General features: G+C 38.9%; 1 protein-coding gene across 5 annotated transcripts; it reads right to left on the bottom strand.

The window, feature by feature from the left end:
- Nucleotides 1–3,792: 3,792 nt before the first annotated feature.
- Nucleotides 3,793–20,291, bottom strand: LOC141607468 (chromatin modification-related protein EAF1 B-like). Of its 5 annotated transcripts, none has more exons than XM_074426835.1 (23): nt 19,944–20,291; nt 17,333–17,534; nt 17,205–17,259; nt 17,007–17,104; nt 15,581–16,913; nt 15,358–15,477; nt 14,971–15,201; nt 14,144–14,335; nt 13,252–13,332; nt 13,063–13,117; nt 12,469–12,983; nt 12,309–12,362; nt 11,054–11,108; nt 10,772–10,965; nt 10,494–10,547; nt 10,327–10,407; nt 10,004–10,141; nt 9,725–9,841; nt 7,799–7,899; nt 7,460–7,675; nt 6,984–7,365; nt 4,709–6,114; nt 3,793–4,282 (listed from the first exon to the last, which is right to left on the bottom strand). In XM_074426835.1, exons 2-22 carry the CDS (start codon nt 17,473–17,475, stop codon nt 4,792–4,794), a joined length of 5,538 nt encoding a protein of 1,845 aa, XP_074282936.1. In that variant the 5' UTR covers nt 17,476–17,534; nt 19,944–20,291; the 3' UTR covers nt 3,793–4,282; nt 4,709–4,791. The 5 variants fall into 5 exon arrangements, with proteins under 5 accessions (XP_074282936.1, XP_074282941.1, XP_074282925.1 ...); XM_074426840.1 differs by having other exon boundaries at nt 11,057–11,108; XM_074426824.1 differs by lacking the exon at nt 19,944–20,291 and adding an exon at nt 18,642–18,874 and having other exon boundaries at nt 11,057–11,108.
- Between the last annotated feature and the right edge of the window lie 209 nt (nt 20,292–20,500).

Here is a 20,500-nt window from a genome sequence, read left to right as displayed (position 1 = left end):
CTGGAGTACTATAACATTGAATGGTTGATACTTGTTTCACAGGTTGTGTTGTGTTCAGTTACTATATGACATTGTATTTGCATATATCTTTGGTTACTCTTATTCATGTGATAAGTAGGATAGTCAGTTATATCATCCTATGAGTTGAGTCGTGATGTTGTTCACGCATGTTAGTACAGTTAGTTATACTGTGCATTTGTGGTTTGCTAGTTTGAATAGATGACGGTAGTATCAGTTATATACTATCGGAACGAACCAACGCCACCCGTTGATACGGGATTTGTTTTGGTCTGTGTTCGGGGGTGGCCAGAGGCAGTGGTTATACGCTCTGTGTTTCACCGAGAGGTCTGGCCAGGTCTTAGGCATGTAGGCAGTGGTTATACGCTACACATAGTGTGGATGCAGTTCGTTATACAGTCCAGAGTGGATGCAGTTCATTATACGGTCCATACCGATTATGGAGGCAGTTCGTTAAACGCTCCATATCTAGAGGCAGTTCGTTATACGCTCTAACGGCGTTCATTCTATACACTGTGTTTGTAGCTAGGGGCAGTTCGTTATACGCTCTAGTGGTTGGAGGTAGTTCGTTATACGCTCCATTAGTCAAAGGCAGTTCGTTATACGCTCTGAGGGTTATTTGGTTTGGTTGTGGTTACATCGAGTTTGATTGTCCTAAGTTTATACATGATGTCGTAACATGGGTTGTTGTCATGTGTCGTCTCATGTGGTTTAATTTGGAGTTACTAATTAGGTGGTTGTTCTAATATGTCCTGGTTTGATGGTAATTTGGTGTTGAGTCTTCATGAGTATAGATGGTCTCACATGTTTACTAGTTTTGCATTTCAATTGTTATTGATTGTTGGTTATATTCAATTGTTGTAAACATGACTGGGAAAGCATCTAGTTACTCCCGACTGATTGTCGACCCCCCATTCTCAGGTTGTTCAGATTGTTGTTGACTGGTTGATGCTTGCTTGGGGAATGTGCGAAGCGAGTTTAATAATAAAATAGGAGTTTGTTTTATATTTTAAGAACCTTTGAATAATGTATTAGTTTTGTTTTGGATTTAGTAGCGAACCGGATTGGTCAGGTGTTTCCGCCACCTTGACCCTTTTATCAGTATTATACTCTGATATTTCCTTTATATAAGTTTTTCCTTTGTTTTATAATCTGGGTTGTTACAGTTGATATCAGAGCGAACACGCTCCCAATTCTCGCTTAGTTGATGACTAAATTAAATTGACTTAGTAAATGAGAGAGAGTAAATGGGGTAGAAACAATTAAGGACTTGTTTGTGTATGCCTTAAGTTTCATATCTTTATTAATTGTATTACATGTATTGTTCATGTACTTACTTTTTATGCGTTAATGTATCGCAACATTGTTAATTGTATTACATGTTTTATTCATGTATTTGTTTTTTTATGCACTTGCTTGTTTGTGCCTTAATATCCCGTAATGTTATTAATTGTATTAAATGTTTTGTTTATGTATTGTGTCCTTATGACTTGATGTTTTGTTTCGTCATTATTTGTATAAAATGTGTTGTTCACGTATGACTTTTTCGAGCATGCTTTGTTGATTTTAAAGACGGTCAATTTTAAAAATGTCCTTTGCATGTTACGTGTCGTGCATTTTGGTTATATGTCGGTCAAAACATTTAATCCTTGGTAACTTGAGCTTTACTCTTGTCTTACTTTCATCCTTTTGGATCATTTGGTGGTGGTGTCCTTGTTTGAGGTGATTTCGAGGTTGATCCCCTTTGTGGTTTCTTGAGATATCAAGTTAGGATTGATTGGCATATTGGGATGTACAAGTATGAAAGAAAAGAGCGTTTATTATTATGAGTTTGGTAACGAAGAAGTTTACTTTGGGATTATAGATTTTTGAGATGAAGTTACCTTTGGGATTAGAGGTTGTTGAGATGAACTTTACTTTGGGAATATTGGTTGTTTTGACAATGAATCCTTTGGGATTATAGGTGTTAAGTTCATTTATGTATTTGAGGAAACCCTTAATGATGATAGAGGGTGATAATATGTGGCATAAGATGTATGATTGTGGTTTCATAGTTTCACAAGGAGTGATAGACTTAATGAGTTTATTTCTCTTATGGTATTATTCGGGAATGTTGAGACTTATACTCTTGTCCGTGAGAATTATTGAATTTTGGCCTGAGTTAAGGAAAGGTTATGCGAGTTACTTATGGATCAAGGATAGAATAATGGAAATGAATTGAATGTTAATGTGGAGTTTAGATTGGGCATGTTAGGAATTTTGGAGATTATGCTCGTCTTTATTTGGGATATCAAATTTGAGGAGTTATTTACCGATCGTACCTTTTAAAGGATTGTTGAGAGAGACAAACTGTAATTTATGGACTTGTGAGGTGTTAATGTTTTTTTTTTTGGTGTAAACCGGGGTGTCCACCGTCGACAACAGTGTATAATCCCCTCGCCGCGGGTGCTCTCACGAAGAGGTAAACGGCTGGCCAAAGAGTTTGCTCCATTCCCATGGGCAGGGATCGAACCCCTGACCTCATGGTTAAGGGATGAAGTGAGCAACCACTACACCAAACCCATTTGGTTGGTGTTAATGTTAAAGTGTTCTAGCGTTGACTTAGTGAACGGACATGTTGACGATGATTATAATGAATCGTGGTGTTCGTCTTTTGTGGCTATAGAGATTGCTATAGATTGATTCATTAAGTGTGATTAGATGGAGTTCTTGAGAGGGGAAGGACTTAGAGTTGATGGCCGTGAGAGTTTATGATCTTGAGAGTTGATAATCTGAGGATGTAGTGATGGTAAAAGGAGCAGTTATATAGAGATTTGTTGGTCCTGAGGTATTATGGAGATATGGCGGAAGGATGTTACGAGACGTTCCCTTGAGTGATGATTGTACGAGAATTATAAGACTCTAGTTATCTGTTTTATTTATTTTATTCTAAGGTATCATCTCCGGGTAGATAAACTAGTTTTTGGAGTCGTCTATTCTTGTCATCCTTGCACGTGTTAACCATATCAAAAGCATAATCTCAGGCCAGAATGTTTCCATAAGCATTTGAACTCGAAACACATTAGTTATTGCCGCATAAACGTAGTAACTTGCATTTGTTATATTTTTAGTGCTCAGATTCAATTACTGGTTTTCTCTATCATTGTCTATGTTTTGTATAAGGGACTACAATTGGCTCTAGCGCCGGGGATGGAATTACCACTTTAACATCAACACATAGATGCACGACAATTACATAATTATATACGAAACTACTTGAAAGAATTAGACACAAGAAATGGTGATGAAAGCCCTCTTTGTAATGGGTAAGCATAGGCAGAGCTCATTTACCAACCCACATGTATGTCGTCACTGTCGTAAGACCATTACAATTTACTTTTTGTATAACAGTGGAATTTTCAGTCGCTACCTTTTTACCAAGTGCGCCTCAAGCATACATGATGGCCTCCAAACCAAATATACCAAATGTGCGACCAAGGACAGGAGCCCGGTTTGCACTTATGCAGTGACCTCAAAAGTCAACCAAAACATGACTGAAGACGGTCATACTTCAAAATGATGGAAGAAGCTGCCAGGCCTGCCACCCCAACCTGTAGAGAGGGGAACACAGAAGACAATCTGCAAAAACCTGCATAGTTTCTTGAACTTTCCTTGATTGCTTTTGCAAGTACTGACATTAGAATTCATAATTGTTGCGCATTAAATTTGATTCTCTGAATTCTTGTAAGAACGTTGTGGAAAGAAATCAGAGAAGCGGAGGGGGTATACACTTCGTTTGGGTTACAAAAAGAGTACAAGTTATACTCAACCAAAAACACGGTCACAAACAGCAACCAATGCAAGATGATGATGATTAAGGATATCATTATACACTAAAGCTATATTCACAAAAATTTGCAAAGGCGCTTGCCTCAGTTGCCTGAATCAATTAAGCTACCCCTTTGATCCCAAATAAAAAAAATAATACATGCACTATCTATGAGGGGTAAAATGGAATGAAGCCCTAATACTAATGAAGCGGGAAACCCAAAATCCGGTGCAAAATAAGAGCAAGGGAAAAAGGGTTGATGAGATAGAGACCAGAGATGACGCTCTGTACACATACATACCTCTATATCCTCTATCTTCACGAAGCTATACGCAAGTGGTAATATACACGATAAACCCAAAAGCCCCCATCTAAGTAGTGGAATCAGTAGCCTGGGATTAATCATCATCCAATTTGTCTCCGCTCGTGGTGGCCTCGCAAAATTAACGGCTTCATCTGCAACATAGCAGAAGAAAAAGTGCCCCATTAAAAATACGATATTGACCATTAACCCAGTCACCACAAAGACACATACAGGATAATCTTAAGCATAAAAAGGAAAGGGCATCATCTTTCTTCTCGATCAGATGTGTTCATACACGAGACAGGCTGGTACGACCAATCAATATAAGATTACGTATTTATGTGTCAAATAACCAAAAAAGTGTACCACAATCAACAATTCTACTACAATCAATTTACGATGCTTTTAAGTAGAGGACAGTGGGAGAAGCACGTGTTCAGGTTTCTTTATGCTGTTAACAAGATTTGATGCAACAAAATTGTCAAAATGCTTGAGTACGGTCTTTAAGGAAGGTATGCAAAATTCAATCACACAGATGTTCGGAAGCATCAAATCAATGTCGGTATAAGAGACCTTACCTGTACATTGCTGTTGAAACGGCGTGCCAGCTTGATCCTGGAAGGAACAACCACTCTGGCAATTGCTCAAGCGCCGAGTTACATCAGTCCAATCTTGAATTACTGGTTCTCGTGAATGCTACATTTTGGCCATCTTGAATCTGGGGTTGAGACTGCGACTGTGGAACTCTTTGAAGTGGTTGTTCAAGCTGCTGCAACTGATGTTGTGACTGCTTTTGCTGCAATACGGGTTCACGTGATGGAGCCTGTAACTGTGATTCTTGCTGTTGCTTTCGTGATTCATGCTGCAAACTGTTACCTAATGAATTTGTGACATCTTTGCTGCTGCTAGGGCCTGATGAAGAGGATGCACCAGTCATAGCAGACTCACAGATGGGATCCTGAACCTTCCGCACAACATTGCTAGAAGGAGATGAAGCAGCTACTGCACTTGGTGGCCCTACATCGCAAGACTTCTGATATGATTGGGAATGATCAACCTGTGATTTGGTCAAAAAATCGGAATGTGCTAAACTTTGTTGAGTAGACCTCTGTAGAGCAGGCTGTGGTTGATTCACCGCCTTTGCAGCAGACTGTCCTTGAAATTGTTGATGGTTACGAGAATGCGTTGACGAAGAACCTTGGTTAGAACACAGACCCTGGCCCTGATTGCCACCATCTAAGTGAGACGATATTTGCTGAACAGGCTTTGACGTCGCCGGGGCTACATTGACATACGGTTTCTGAGGCTGTGTATGATTCGAACTTGGGGAATGTATGTTCTCAGCAACTTGGCTAGCTGTGTTGGCCGACAACCCATTTATATGGGATGGATCAATCGGAATATTTCCAATTCCTTTTGCAAGTTTGGCCTGTTGAGATTGTGATTGTTGACGTTGTTGTGGATGTTGCCTGCCGGATTGCTGATACTGCTGCTGAGCTGGTCGCTGTCGCTGCTTAGCTCCCTGATTTAATACTCCACCTGGAGCACTTTGAGAACTGCGCCCATGTCCTTGCAAGTTCTTTTGTTGCTGATGTGGCACCGGACTCACTTGCGTCGCAGGGGGTGCAGAAGACAGAGAAGGTAATGGTACGGATGGTTGCTGATGTGTCATACTGGAAGCAGGATGCTGAAGCTGATGCTGCCGCTGCAACAATCTTTGCTGGATTTGTCGCTCTCTAGCCATGCGGAGATAGGCTTGCTGTTCAGGAGTGGCAGAGTGATTTGAAGTAGGGAGGTGTGGATGGGGGGTCCCAAGCACGTGGGGATGGCCGGGATATGGGGGAAGAGGTGGAGAATCGATCTGAGTAGAGAATCCAGAACTTAGGCCCCCAAAAGGAAGAACACCAGCGCTATTAGTTTGTGTTGTCTGTATCTGCATTTCTGGCGAAACTACCTGCCTCTGATGCTCTGAACTCTGCCCAGACTGTTGTAAAACGTGAGCGAATGGTGTAAGATTCAAATGTAACATGTAAGTTATTAAGTTTCAAGAAAGGTATACACAGAGCCATACTAAAATCATTCAGGTAATTCTAATTTCAGTACTCAGGTCAGTGGCAGAGTCACATTATACTACGTGGGGTCGTAAGACCCCACTTAAATCAAGATAATTAAATGTTTTAAAGACGAATCACAGCATATTTCAATTACCTTGGTCGTTGTCGGTTGTATTTCCACATACCACACAGACATCCAAGGTTCAAATGCAGGTACAGGCAAATTTGCTAAAAAGAAAAAAAAAATTGAACCCACTTCACTGTGGCTGGCTAAGCCAGTGATTCAGGTGATCCTGATTTTAACTTCATACCTTCAGGCTTTAGTGCCGAAAGCTATGTTTAATTTTAAAGAGTCCTCTTTTCAATTTCTGGGTAAATGATTAGCCACAGCTCTGCGAGGCACCGATATCTATTTTGATTTAAAAGATCATCATAGAACAGAATAGTACCCCTAATCGCCTACCAATCAAACATCTTATGTAGGCAATCAAACATCCTATGTGGGATACACAAAGAGATGAGTATGGATGTTTGCATAGGTACATATCGAAGTGTTGGACACGACATGACTCAATTTGAGACACAGGAATTCTATCCTAAAATGAGGATAGCGGTGCAGAGACGTCTCCAAAACGTGAATTTTATTAATAAATATGAAATATTTGGAGTTTTGTAGAGTGGAATAGAGAGATAATCGAGAAAAAGGATTTAAATCATTAAATATCATATAAAATCACAGGGTTTCGCAGAAAATCAGGGGTGCCAAGAATGAATATAGTTACCGAAGCAAAGAACTTACTCGCACACCATGCAATGAATCACGAGGTCTAAACATAGTGTTTCCGTGACCGGATGCAATTCCAGAGTGGGGGGTCATGCTGCCACGCATCCCTCCCATGTTGGAGGCAAGCACACTTCCGGAATTCAACATTGACGAAGAAGGAATTCCTTGAACGCCTGGTCTTGCCATTGGTATGCTTCGGTTCATTCCAGGCATAATGCCAACACCATTTCCACCAGGATGCATACGCATACCCCTATCAGAACCTGAAAGAGACCCAGAAGAAGAAAGGGTTGATGCCTGAGCATTTCTCCCAGGAAGCATAGAATTATGCTGAGTGAGTCTCTGCTGTTCCTCAATAGGCAAAGATCCAGACCTAGGAACCGAATATCTTGCATCCCTAACAATAAAAGGGGTTCAGCTCACAAGCACACAAACAGAGCAATGCTAGAATAAAACATCACACTAGTATTTCAAGTAGTTGAGCAAATTACCTAGACCCAGTGTACTGAGATGATGGGGGTGTCAGATTGCTACCGATACCCATGCTTGGTGAACCTTGAAGACCTTGCTGCGACGGACTGGGTCCACCAGGAGAGTGGATTGATGGAATACTGTTCTGACCAGACAGTTGTAACCCATTAGGTTGTTGGTACATGGTAGAAAGAGGGTCTTGGTTGGATGTAGCCATATCACAGAGATCAAGTGGCCTGTTGAAAAAGAATAAAGAAATCTGAGCTAGATGTGGCAATAAAGAAAAATTATTTTCATAAAGATGAGTCCAGCAACCAGACAAAACCAATTGCACTGGGGGCGGAGGAATGAGAACTTACGTCAGAACACCCCCATTCAAATTGTTAGGGATGACTTGGGAAAGTGAGAGAACGTGTGAACTATGAATGGGTGCTCTTTGCTTTAGATCCTGAATATCATTCTTCAAAAGCAGGAACACAGGTGTTAGAAATTAAGCAAGATACAGGGATACCATAACATTACACGCTTACTGCCTGTCTTTCATTCTCACAGCCTTTCAACCGTTGCGAAAATTTATTGCATGTTCAACCAGACAAATACAATTTACTTTTGAACTATTTCCTAACATCGTTGCGTCACTCCTGATTGGGAAAGTACTAAGAGAAAAGTAATACTCCCTCCTATCCACTCTTTTCTTCCCTATTTCCTAAAACGGATTATTCAGGTTTTCTTCCCATTTCCTTTTTGAGAAAGTTTTAATTAATATTATACTCTTACCTCTCTCCACTCATCAAACCCCACCATATCCTTTACTAATATTTAATTCTAATTATTCCTACCTCTCTCCAATAACCAAACCCCACCCATCTCCTTTATTAATATTTAATCCTAATTATTAATACCTCTCTCCAATTACCAAACCCCACTCATATTTTTATCAATATTATACTCTCCACCCTTAATCTCCGTGCCCACTTCAAAGAGGAACAAAAGAGTGGATAGGAGGGAGTATATAACAAGGATATCGAAGTGCCAACTAAGGTCATTGCAAAAGGCAAATAATATAGATTGGGAGAGCACCTGGGAGTTGGAACATGAAAAATTTCGACAAATTCAAACAAGGCACATGGAAATTGTCTAGCTTTGCATGGGAAACTGTAAATAGAAGAACGACTAGCAATTCTATGACTATAAATATAATTCACAAGTTCTAAGATTAAGGGTGTGTTTGGATTGAGGGATTTGGAGGGAAGGGAATTGGAAGGATGAGAAATACATTGTTTGGTTATCAAAATGATGGTAGAGGGATTTGGAGGGGAGGGAAAATGGATCCCTCCATTTCCCTCCTACAAGGCAAATTATTTCCCCACCAACATAGGCAAGATTTGGAGGGAAAATCACCTCCTTCATTCTCCTTACCCTCCCCTCACCTTCCTTTCCTTTCCCTTCCTTCCCCCTCTCCTCCCTTTCCCTCCTTTTTTCCTATCCAAACAAAGCCTAAGGGCTTGTTTAGATACCAAGCGAGGAGGGAAAGGAAGGGGAGGGGAAAGGAGGGAAGAGAAAGGGAGGGAAGGGAAGGGAAGGGGGGGGGTGGAATGGTAGTGTTGGTGTTTGGATACAATTTCCCTCCAAATCTTTCCTATTGTGGAATGATTTTGGTTTGCCTCGGAGGAGGGAAAATGGATCCCTCCAAATGTTTGGATGGGGGGATTTGAAGGGAAGGGGAAGGGAGGGATGAGAAATCCTTTGTTTGGTTAGCAAAATGGAGGTGGAGGGATCCATTTCCCTCCTCCAAGCCAAATTATTTCCCCTCCAACAAAGGAAAGATTTGGAGCGAAAATCACCTCCTTCATTCTCCCCTTCCCTTCCCTCCCTTTCCCTCTTATTTTGGTATCCAAACAAGGCCTAAATTGGCATATTGAAACTTATACCTACAATTCCCCTGCAAGCACTTAGAAAAATAGGTTTCTGATCATATAGAAAACAACTGTTGTGTGAAATAGGGACTGCTGTGTTAAGGTTTCTTCCACTATTAACACGTGCATAATTGTCACTGGGCATATATTTATATGGAGAAAAAAAATGTTAAGTGAAAGTAAATTACAAAAATATCAGGTATGGTTGTCGTGTAAGTCTGCCGCAAAATAAGGAAAGAAGGAAAAATAGGAACGTAAACAAGATCCAATAAAAGTAATAAGAAAATTAAAGATTGCAATACTTCCTAGATAATTCAACTTAGCAACACAGACTATCCTTCTAGTCTCCTCATAAACTAATATAAGTACCTTTTTCTTCCGAAAATGTGACTGCTGCTCGATATGAATAATCTTCTCAAAACGAGACTTGATATTATCCTCTTCCACGTGTGCATGGAGACTTCGAAACAATTGTCTAGCACTTCCCTGATAGATAACAACAATAAACTGAGAAGAAGACAGGATTCTGGAAACTCCACGAACTAGCTATAAGAGTACAAGCCGGTACTAGCAATTTCATAAACGGTGATGATGTAAGTTCTGAGGAAAAAAAAACTTCCAAGTGATAACAAAAGACAAAGTGATTGCCTTTGGAATCCCTGGTAATGTAGATGGATAGGGTTGAGAAGATCCTGAATCTTCAGCACTATCGGCCCCATCACCAGACGGCCTGTCCATTAAAAATTTGTGCCGCTCCTTGCATTCTTGAGGCTTACGGAAAATGCACTGTAAAAGAGTAGATAAAGAGAATGAGTACCTTAATGCACTTCACTCTTCAGACAAAAAACAATGAAAAATAAGCACAACAAACGACCAAAGCTCATGGACAAGTATATTGTTTATAGCATCACTCACTCACTTAACTATCGAAGAAGGAAGTCGTAAACAAACAGGATGAAAAGCTCATATACCTTGAATTGCAAAATATTGTTTATAGCATCACTCACAAGCTCCCAATTTGGACCCATATCATGAACGAGCACAACAAGGGCCTGAGGAATGAGGGGATAAAATATTTCAGGCAAACTTTATAATAGTAAGAGCATCGTACACAAAAAGAGTAAAAAAAAAAAAAAACCTGATCTTCAACAATAGTCCATGGGCCTCCTAAACCATGCTGGCCAGTAGATACCTACAGGTACCATTCAGCCTCTATCAGATTGGATTCTTTTAACAGCATTCAAAACCTTAAAATATGTTGGGCTAGAGAGTTTTCCATAAACACAGCTGGACAGGCCCACCAAAACTATTTCAAAGTAGACGGAAAACTCTTTCTTTTAGCTGTAATTTTGTCAAATTTTTCTTGACCCTTGACAGAGAAATAAATAAGTATGATACTTGGCAACAACATATTACCTTGAGTCCTTTGCCTTTTTTACCCCTATCTCGACTACCGATAAATTTTATTATTTTAGTTTGGCTGGACATGTTGCTCATTTGGGAAGCCACCGGTGAAGCAACTGATCCGCTCATTGGCGCAGAGTTGTCAAATGAATTCTCCAATAAGTGCTTTGCTAACTTTGGCTTCTTAGCATGCTGACCATATAAAACTAAACACGGAAGATGAGACAGGCAAAAATTAGTTTGCAAAATTAATAAACAAATATTGATGGGGACACACAAAAATAAAGGCTTTACCACCATTTCCATTGGATTCAAGCTGGTGGTCAACTCGCTTTCTCACTAGATCCTTCTGCATTATAAATTATCACCCAAATATTCGAGATCAGCAAACACATAAGCATGTGCAGAAAAAACGTCGAAGATGCTAACACCCTTTCGACAATAAATTAGCCAGAGACTTGCAAATGTGTGTTTAACGGAGTACAAACGCAAGGTGTCAACATTTACGAAATATCATTTATCATTTAATACTCAGAAAAGAATAGAAACCCAATATTGCATGCACACACTTTGCAAGCAATTCACAGGAAGAGGTTCCTCAGCAATATAAACTCAGCTAAAGAATCTTGTAGATATATTTTTCAAACATTAATTAATGCCTTTTATGTCTAACCCGCACGTCACATAAAAAGCTTTAAATGACTTGGCAGGCAGGTAAGTGAGGTAACAAACAGATTAGCAAATGACAGCATATGTAGCATTGTCTTGTTATACACAGAAGCTTCCTGAAAGTAGTTGGTGATCTAGCTTCCTCCACCAGTGTAGAAGAAACAAGCGTAACACCCAGTAAAACATTTTGAAAACCACTTCAAATCCACAACAATAATATGGAAATCATTAAACAGCTCAATAGTCAAACTAGAAAAAGCATTACTGATCAAAAGCAAAATAGCAAAACACAGGCATATTTGAGTGGGCTTGGGTCTGAATTTGTAGCGAAGGAGATATCTTACAGAGATGTTGCATGATTTTCTTTTCTGTGAAAGAAGAAGCCAAATAGACTTTATTTGATTTGAGTAATCATTACTTTAGAGGAGGTAGGAGGCGGAGAAGAGCTGGGATTCTCTTCAAAAGAAAAGAAAAGAAAAGAAAAGAAAGGGGTTCATTTCTAGAAAGGGAGATTATCGCTCTAGAAACCCTTTTCTTAGGCACCTACTCGAACCTATAGTTGATGAATGCTTGCACTCTCTTAAGTTCTATTCCGCAAGCTCTCACATATTTATCTTCATCGTTCCAAATGTTTACATGTATTAATGATCATGCAAGAAAAGAGATTACTATACAATGTGCATGTCGTTTAAGGGTTTATATTTACTAGTAGCAAGGAACATCAAAATTCAAATTGTGAAATGGAACAAGCAAAAAACCATGGTCAAGATGGCGTGAATAAACTCAATCTATAGTGTCCAAGATTCCAAGTAATATTTGATCATGATATAACAAATACTCCACAAAACATAAAGGTAGAGAAGCTAGTTGAGAGGATCACCTGTTCATTCTGCATGGAGGAGTCCAACTGCCATCTCTGGTCATATGACACACTCTGTATTATGGACAGACTTGCAATGATGAATAGAGAAAAAGAATCAAAAATGAATTTTCAGAATTAATATCTAGGACCCGGAAATCTGGGCTTCAAATCAACATACCGAATGCTTAATTTTCTTCTTTTTCTTAGATTTTGCTGGCATTTCTGCAGAATCAAATGTAGTCTGCTTCTCAAAGTTCATCGCTGAATCAACCTCTGACCCTCTTGGGACAACAGACACACCATGTAGTGTGCTCAAATCATCCTGGAAGGAATTGGTATCTCCACTGGAAGCATCGGCTCTACTTAGTACTGGTGCGAAACCAGCAGACGCAGCACCAAAGGGGCCGACAACCCTCTGCCTAGAGGCAGTGCGTATTCTTTTTGTGGGAATAGGATCAACATGAAGACTGCTGGTAGGCCTTTTTAACGTTACGTTCAACTGTGGGGTCCCATTCCTGGTCTCTGAACAGTGCCCATAACCTACATCACCTCCATATTCATATGATCTGGCTTCATATGACTTCCTATTTTTCCGTTTCTTTTTTGATGGCTTGCCAGTATCTATTGCTCCAGGCAGATAATACAAATTTTCCCCTTCATCTTCTTCATAACCATTATCTTCATATCCACATTCTAAAACATATAACAAGACTGTAATAAGTATACATGAATTCAGCCAAATAGGGCAAAACCATCCAGACAGGGCACCTACCTGCTGCATCATGCCCTGATATATCACCTTCCTCATGATTATTCTTGCCTATCCTCTGCACAAGTTTACAAGAAGGCACACAAAAAGAGAAAGGTTACACTAGCATAGCGAGCGCTTGGTTGGGACTACTTAGAACTTAGTGTTGTTAAGATCTAGAATAAAAATGAAAGGGATTGGACGTGTCCATACTTCACAGCCGGCCAAATGTGACATAATTGATGTTCTGTACATCTCCATTGCGCCAGGAGGAACTGCATAGAATAGATTTTCCTACAATAGGGGGAAAAAAGGAAAATAAGATAGATAAATGGATGCAATACTCCACAGCAAAAGCAACATCAATATCACTACACTAGTGCCTACAAAGAGGCTCTTGTCCGAAATGGGGTAAGAGAGATGGAATGCCGCAACCTCTCCCTTGTAAAAGGAAGCGCTAACCACTTTGATTTAGTATATTATTAGTACTCCCACAGTCTCACTAATTCAACTAGAAGTTTAAATTTGTTTTTGGTGCAGTTTTTTAAGAGAGGTCATGTGCAAGTGGGTGGGGGAATACATTACATATCAAATCATGCCAAAAAAAAAAGAAACATGTAAACAACTAGTTGAACAAGCCAAAAAAGGAAAACGAAAACTTCTAGTTGAATTGGAGGGAGTAAATTATACCCTCAAGCGAGAAGAAGAATAATCCTTCGTACTCCACAACAAAAATACATGGACACAGAAACGCAGGGACAGAATGTCACCCAACACAAAGAAAACGGCCTCAAGTATATATGAAAACAGAAAAAACCACAATATTCCAAGTGAAAGAAAGTAACAAACTATTCAAACACAGTAAGAACACGTACTCTTGCCACAGCTTTTTCATATCAGGTTAAATTTACAATGACATAAACAATTGACCACAATGGACATAAATTTGCATCACCAGCAAGCAATCAAACATGTACAATCTAACAGCTAACTTTCACAGGCGCAGGAACAAAAGTACACCGTGCTTCCAGGCATTTCAGTTCAATCATTTTTCAGTATCTGCAACATCCAAAAACAATCTGTAAAGCAAGGAACACAAACATACCTCTGTAAACTGATCCTCCCAGGAAACATCTGGTAAGTCAATATCAAAAGGTACATTCGCAAACCCAGGCACTTCACCATCTAAAACAGGTTTGGGAGAGCGATTACACTGTAAGAACCTGACAGCATATCCATAAACAGCATGGTCTTGTTTCCTTCTAGTCGACTGCAACACATCTTGAGACGCCTTATTCTGATTAAAAACATGCAACAAAGTGAGGACATTCTTCTAGGAAAATGAGCCTCTAATATATAAAATTAACAATGAAGATCGTAAGAAGTAAATGATAACATGCACTCACAGCAACATCAAATTACGGAATCAAATTAGGGAATAGAAGATAGCTTAGTACAGTCTATAAAATCAAACAAACTATGCTTGCGTTTCAGAGTCAATGTCTGCTTCAAATTCAAGTTATGTCTCAGTAGTGTCCTTCTATGTTACTCTAATTTCCATCGTTTATGATATCAGACATACACCCATGTACTTTCAACCAGAGCAGAGTAACATCAGCTACTTTTCGCATTTCACATATATAACTCATTCTGTTCATCCCAGCCCAAAATGGATACAGAAAGAATGACACTATCAGATAGCATTCCAGATAATCAAATTGATATTTCTGCATTGCAAAATAAAGACAGGACTCAAATGATGAATCCGTATGATGACCAATTTTCTACTAAACAATTTCATCAAAATTTTAAATTATTAGAAATTGAGGATAATAAAATAAGCCTATGCGTTCAAAGTTCAAATGCTAAAAAAAAAAAAAAAAAAAAAAAAAACAGAACTCATGAGAATCCAGCCATGCTTTTCATCAATACCATTTCATGAGCCCCTGATGAAACTTCATGCTTGCATTTTTCCGTTAGAGGACTATCAACATTCTCAACAAAAAGCGAAGCTGAATGCCAGAACTCCATCACAGCCTTCGCCAAGGTGTGGGCAACACCCTTCTGCTTCGAAAATTTACTTTGTTCCTCCCATCTTTTTCGTGAAGCTAAAGCTACGCGGCGGCAAATTTGAGCAGCAGCTGTCATCTTCCAGACCCGTTCCTAAGGAAGTAAACAGAATGGCAATTACAAATTTTTGTTAAAGTGTTGGCCAACAGGTAATGCAATGTATAAAAATCATATAAGAATAACGTTTGCATCAGAAGCATTGGAGAGTAAAATGAGACAAAAAAAAATACACCATAAGAGTTAACAAACCTGTGCAAAATCATTTGACAACCAAGCCATTTCTTCCAGTACAAGATCCCAGTGACACCTATGTCGGTGCTCTCTTGCTAGCACACTGACAGACAACTCAGCAATTCTTTTATGCTTGGCCTATCAAAAGAGAACCACTACAATTGATAAACCCTCAACTGAGAACCTGTGTAAAAACATCCAAAAGCAAACAAATCACACAAGAAAACAAAGTTAAGATCACCTCTATCATTCGTGCTTCTTCCAAGATCCTATCCTCTTGAGCCTTATCCAGTGTTTTAGGCTGGTTTTCCGTAGAAGGTTGAGAATCTAATACAGGAGATGATCCAGAAACACAACCCTTATTAACTTCATTGGAAGCAGGATCCATAAGAGATGTCATAGGAAAAGACCTCTCCATTTTGGAAATACAACTGTCACGCTGTTCACGCTCTGACTCTGATTTTAACATAGTAGCGTTATGTTCTTCCTGTGCTTCAACTTTAGAGATGCCATTAACCTCGTCCTGGAGAGACGATTTATCTCTGACAACTTCAGCACAATCTTCATTAAAACCATTTCCTTGAAGGCTGACAGAAGTTTTGTCCTCATTACAAAATGCTTTCATGGCACTAGTAACCAACTCCTCACTTGGCAGTTTGTCATCCTTACTGACTGAATTCTCTCCAACAGATAGCGTGGATCCCTTAGGAGCTCCATTACTATCAACATTTTTTAAGTTAGTACATAAATCACTATCAATATTCTCATTGCCATCTACACGAACATTAGTTTGGGTGCATGAGGACTCAGAATCTAAGCCCTTCATCATAACCGGTGCATTTTTAACAAGAGCATCAGTTGGAGTACACTTATCACCATTAATCACACCAGTCTCATGCAGCTCGGGAGAACTAGCATTGTTTTCTGTTGTTCCTGCACCTGATGGAGGACATCCAGCATCTACAGTATCTACGCTATTTCTTCCTACGGCGGTATCAGCTTCAACAATTTTTAAAGCAACGGGAACCTCATCCACTTTTAAACTCAGATGATGTACTTCGTCCAGCTTTTCTTCTGATTTTGATAAACTTAGCTTCCCTTGAGCTACGTCAGCAACTCTTGACAAAGAAGAATGTATCGCATGTGTCCCATCTGACTCGATTTCAAATGGGTTCTCCGATGCCACAGATTTAGAAAGCGCCACATGCCGGGCAGGCGTAGAAGAAGCATGCCCCCCACAGGATGTCATATCAGCAGAACTAGAACGAGGGCCATCACGATTTGTCCTAAATCGGTTCCTTCTTCTATAGGCTTGGCCCTTTTTAGGGTGAAAAATAGGAGAATCTTCAGAGTCCTTGACATCCCGACACCCATCCCGCTGAGAATGCTCCAAAGGAGTGATGCTACTCCTACCAGAATGCATCAACTTTCTATCATTTTGAAGTATCTCATTCTCACCGTCAAAGTTATCAGCACTATTTTGTTCACAAGCGGTAGTTACCCCCAATCGCCCATTACTTTCAACTGAATCTCCATGAGGTGAGGCAGTCAATGCAAAGCTACCCTTTGCTTCACTGCATCAAGAAGAACACAATGGCCAGTGATATTGTGGTTCACATTTTCAAACCTGCATACACAAATTCAAGGTTTAAGCCGTTTAACATTACCTGGTCAAATTTATATCTTGATGTTGATCTGTGTTTGAAGTAGACTGGACACTCACTGATGCTGCACGACCAAATTTGAAGTCAAGAGGGTCTCCACCCTGAAACAAATACAGTAATCACTCTCCGACATTCAATACAGTAGTAATGCATAGCAAAATGCTGACAAACAGAAATTAAAATGAGCAGAAGCCAGCTTACTTTCTCAAGAAACTCAAGCTCTCTTCTCCTTTCCTCTCGAACATCATATTCCACTCTGTCAAGAAGTTAAAAATGTTGTAGGTAAAACAAAACGATGGCGTAATAGTCCAGAGAGAAACTCTTTTTACCTTAGCTCAGCTTGTGCCTTCTCTATTGCTGCCTGGCGTGGAGAGGGATTGGTGTCAATATCAACACCGCCGTCCACAATTCCTCCCATGGAATCAACCTCAGCATTTACGATCAAAGTAGATCCTGAATTAAATCCATGCATTCCCCTAAGGAAAACTATAAGTGGCAGCTTTTCATTGCCTAAAGAATCTGGACTGATCTCTGAAGAAAAGAAGTAGAGAACCGAATCTTCTGTTAAAATTAAAATGAATATCCTAGACCCTTAAAGTACGATATACTAACATTAAAAAAATAAAACTGCAAGCCGGCTGGCGCAAAACTTGGTTTTAAACTGAATGCAGATGCTACACAATCTAAAAGAAAGAACCTGGAACCTTAAAAACGCGACCACAGCAATGAAATCAGGTAACAAACTTAAAGAGTGTGTGATAATCCCATTGCTCAACTAAAAGCAACACTAATGGATTATTATGCCAAACTTTAAACAGAACAAGGAAAGTAAACATACTAAGAAGGCTTTGCATTATTGACATATAGTAGAGTAGGTCTCCTAAGAGACGAAATGGTCTCTCAATAACTTATTGAGAAACAGTCTCTCCCAAGACTTTATGTATAAAGATAGGGGCATAAGACAACAGATATACATCATTGCAAAAAAACTTCAAATCAAAAAAATAATGTGCAAGGAAAATTAAAATGTAAACATTTTAAGATTTTAAAGTCTTGCTCCACTAATAAAGCAAAATGTAAAACAAGTCATTAAACGTAGTTCTAGACCTCTATCTGATAATGTATCAAAAGATGGCAAGTTGGACAGGTATTAACAATCATTACTCTCATCTTGATCACGACCACAACATGAAAAAAAAGTAAAAAACACGAGGAATTATATAGAATGGATTATAGATAAATCGTCACACATCAACACTAATAAAATAAGACTGAAAGGCACAAATTTCATACGAAACTTTGGAGCTATAGTAAGTTCCTTACACTCACTGACCCGCTCTGCTATATGATCTTCTAATGAAGGCAACTACAACTTTGTGTACGCTTATAGATAAAGATCACTCTTCGACCTTGCGTATGAATAGTTTCTCAACGATTTTTTGAAAATAACTTCTAGGTAGTTACGATTTTTTGAAAATAACACTAAGCATAACAAGCAGAATCTACACACACAAAAATTGTTGAATGCAAGAAACATGCAACCTGTAGCGGACTAAACAAATCAAAACCCTCAATTAGAAGAAACATCATCAACGATACAAATTGACTTGGAAGAAACCTAACAGTCCAGAAGCGGACCTGCCATTTGAGAGTTAGGGGTCAAAAACTTGTTATTGTTCAACCCAGAGTCCCAGACACATATCTGGAAGAACATTTGGCTTCTTGTAGATCCTTCCTCACTCAAGTCCAAATACCCCATTTTTTTTCGCACATATGCCAATGCACTTATTACAACGTTAATATCTTTAATTACGTAATATAAACGATTATAAAAGTTTGATATTCTTAATGTACTCATGAAGACAAACCAAATAAGATCCTACATGACTAGATTTTCTTTTCATGAATAGTGTCAAAAGGGCAAATGCGAGACAAGGACTTGAATGGAGAGAGTAATAGATATCAAGTGAAAACAAAGATTTTGGCTCACGCCCATGACATATACTTCCTCTAATCCATTAATATTGGTTTCATTTGACTAAAGAGCATATTTAACAAGTTAAAATGAAATACTCAATACAGTGATGACTTGATTTTCGGTTTTAGGAATAGTAAATACTATTTGCAGGTATCATAATCAAGGAATTACACTTACAAATTCTCACTCTGGACTGTTATCTATTACTAAAATAATACCCTTTTTCACATAGTACGTCAAGACTGAGGTCACTGCCCATAGTTCCACTAGAGTAACCTGCCATAAATAAACGGGCAAGAACGAGCACAAAGGTAGGAGGATGCACTTTTATCAGTTCTGTCAATAAGGAGGATGGCAAGTATAAATTCCAATATCCTATACAACTTTAAAAGCGGGCAGGTTTACATAACATATGTCGTCCCAGCAGACAGTAAAGTCGACAGAAGCCAAGCTGGTAAGCCCGGATGTATACACACAGCAAACTACAAGACGAAGTGGAACCAATATCGACAATCACACGAGCAAGCATATTATTAAACTCAGCAATGTCACCTAATTTGACAGTAGTAAACTCATAAAGATGCCAGCTTAATACGACGTCGAGCACAACCCACATTCACACAGCTAGTGATCAAACTAAGGCCTGAACTACAAGTATCCTATTCTATGGAATGGGCATGCTTAAAGCTAAACTTCTCAACAAAAACACTCAAAATTAAACACTGACAAAAATTACAACCAAAAAAAAAAAATCAAGCACCTCATCACATCCACAATTTACACAAAGCAATGCGAAAATAACCCCATTTCAGCAATATTCGGCACAAGTATTGACCTCCCGACCCATAAATCAACCCAAAAAGCAACCAATTTCCAACATACTAACCCTAATTTTTCACATTCTAGGGTTTCCGAGCAACAATTAAAAAAATTAGGTCAAAATTGAAAGTCTAGAAGATCACCTGAGCACAAACAAACAACTCGAAAACGCCGAAATGCGAAATTCCGACTAATTAAAGCTAGGTTTGAGGTTCAATCAAGTGTCGAATTTTTCGTGCCCTAGAAAAATTAAAAATTCCAGAAACTAGGGTTTTTTTAGGGCTTGTAAAATTAATTGGAAAATCGACAAGATTGAAGAGCTTAAATCCCTAAATCTATTGAACAAAGAACAATTTGGGAGGAAATTTGGGTGAAATTAAAACAATTTTATAGGGTTCAATTCTTATATTACGCAAAAAAATGTTGATGCATTCGAACACGTTCCCAAATCGAAGTAGTATTGTTTTGTTGCTATTTTTTCTTTTTCTTTTTTCTTTTTCTTTTTTTTTGTCACCTTCTAGCAAAAATAAAAAGAATTTTTCTCTATCCTTGACATTTTTTTTACAAAAAAATTAAAAATTTGGTGACATAAAATAAAATAAAAATATTAAATAAATAAATAGTGTCTCGATTTATTTTGCTCATACTTAACACAAATTCTCATTGAAGACATGACATATCCGTCACAAGCTGAAGACGG

The sequence above is a fragment of the Silene latifolia genome, chromosome 1, assembly GCF_048544455.1.
Source record: "Silene latifolia isolate original U9 population chromosome 1, ASM4854445v1, whole genome shotgun sequence".
Taxonomy (NCBI): Eukaryota; Viridiplantae; Streptophyta; class Magnoliopsida; order Caryophyllales; family Caryophyllaceae; genus Silene; species Silene latifolia.
The sequence above is the reverse complement of the archived record's forward strand: the minus strand, read 5'-3'. Positions and strand labels throughout refer to the sequence as shown.

Coding starts and splice junctions, on each gene's coding strand:
- LOC141607468 (XM_074426819.1), bottom strand. CDS start 18,861: ATGAGTACATTAAGAATATCAAACTTTTATAATCGTTTATATTACGTA. Junction 13,333..14,143: donor GGGAGGATCAGTTTACAGAG/GTATGTTTGTGT, acceptor CCCCTATTGTAG/GAAAATCTATTCTATGCAGT. Junction 13,118..13,251: donor CACATTTGGCCGGCTGTGAA/GTATGGACACGT, acceptor AAACTTGTGCAG/AGGATAGGCAAGAATAATCA.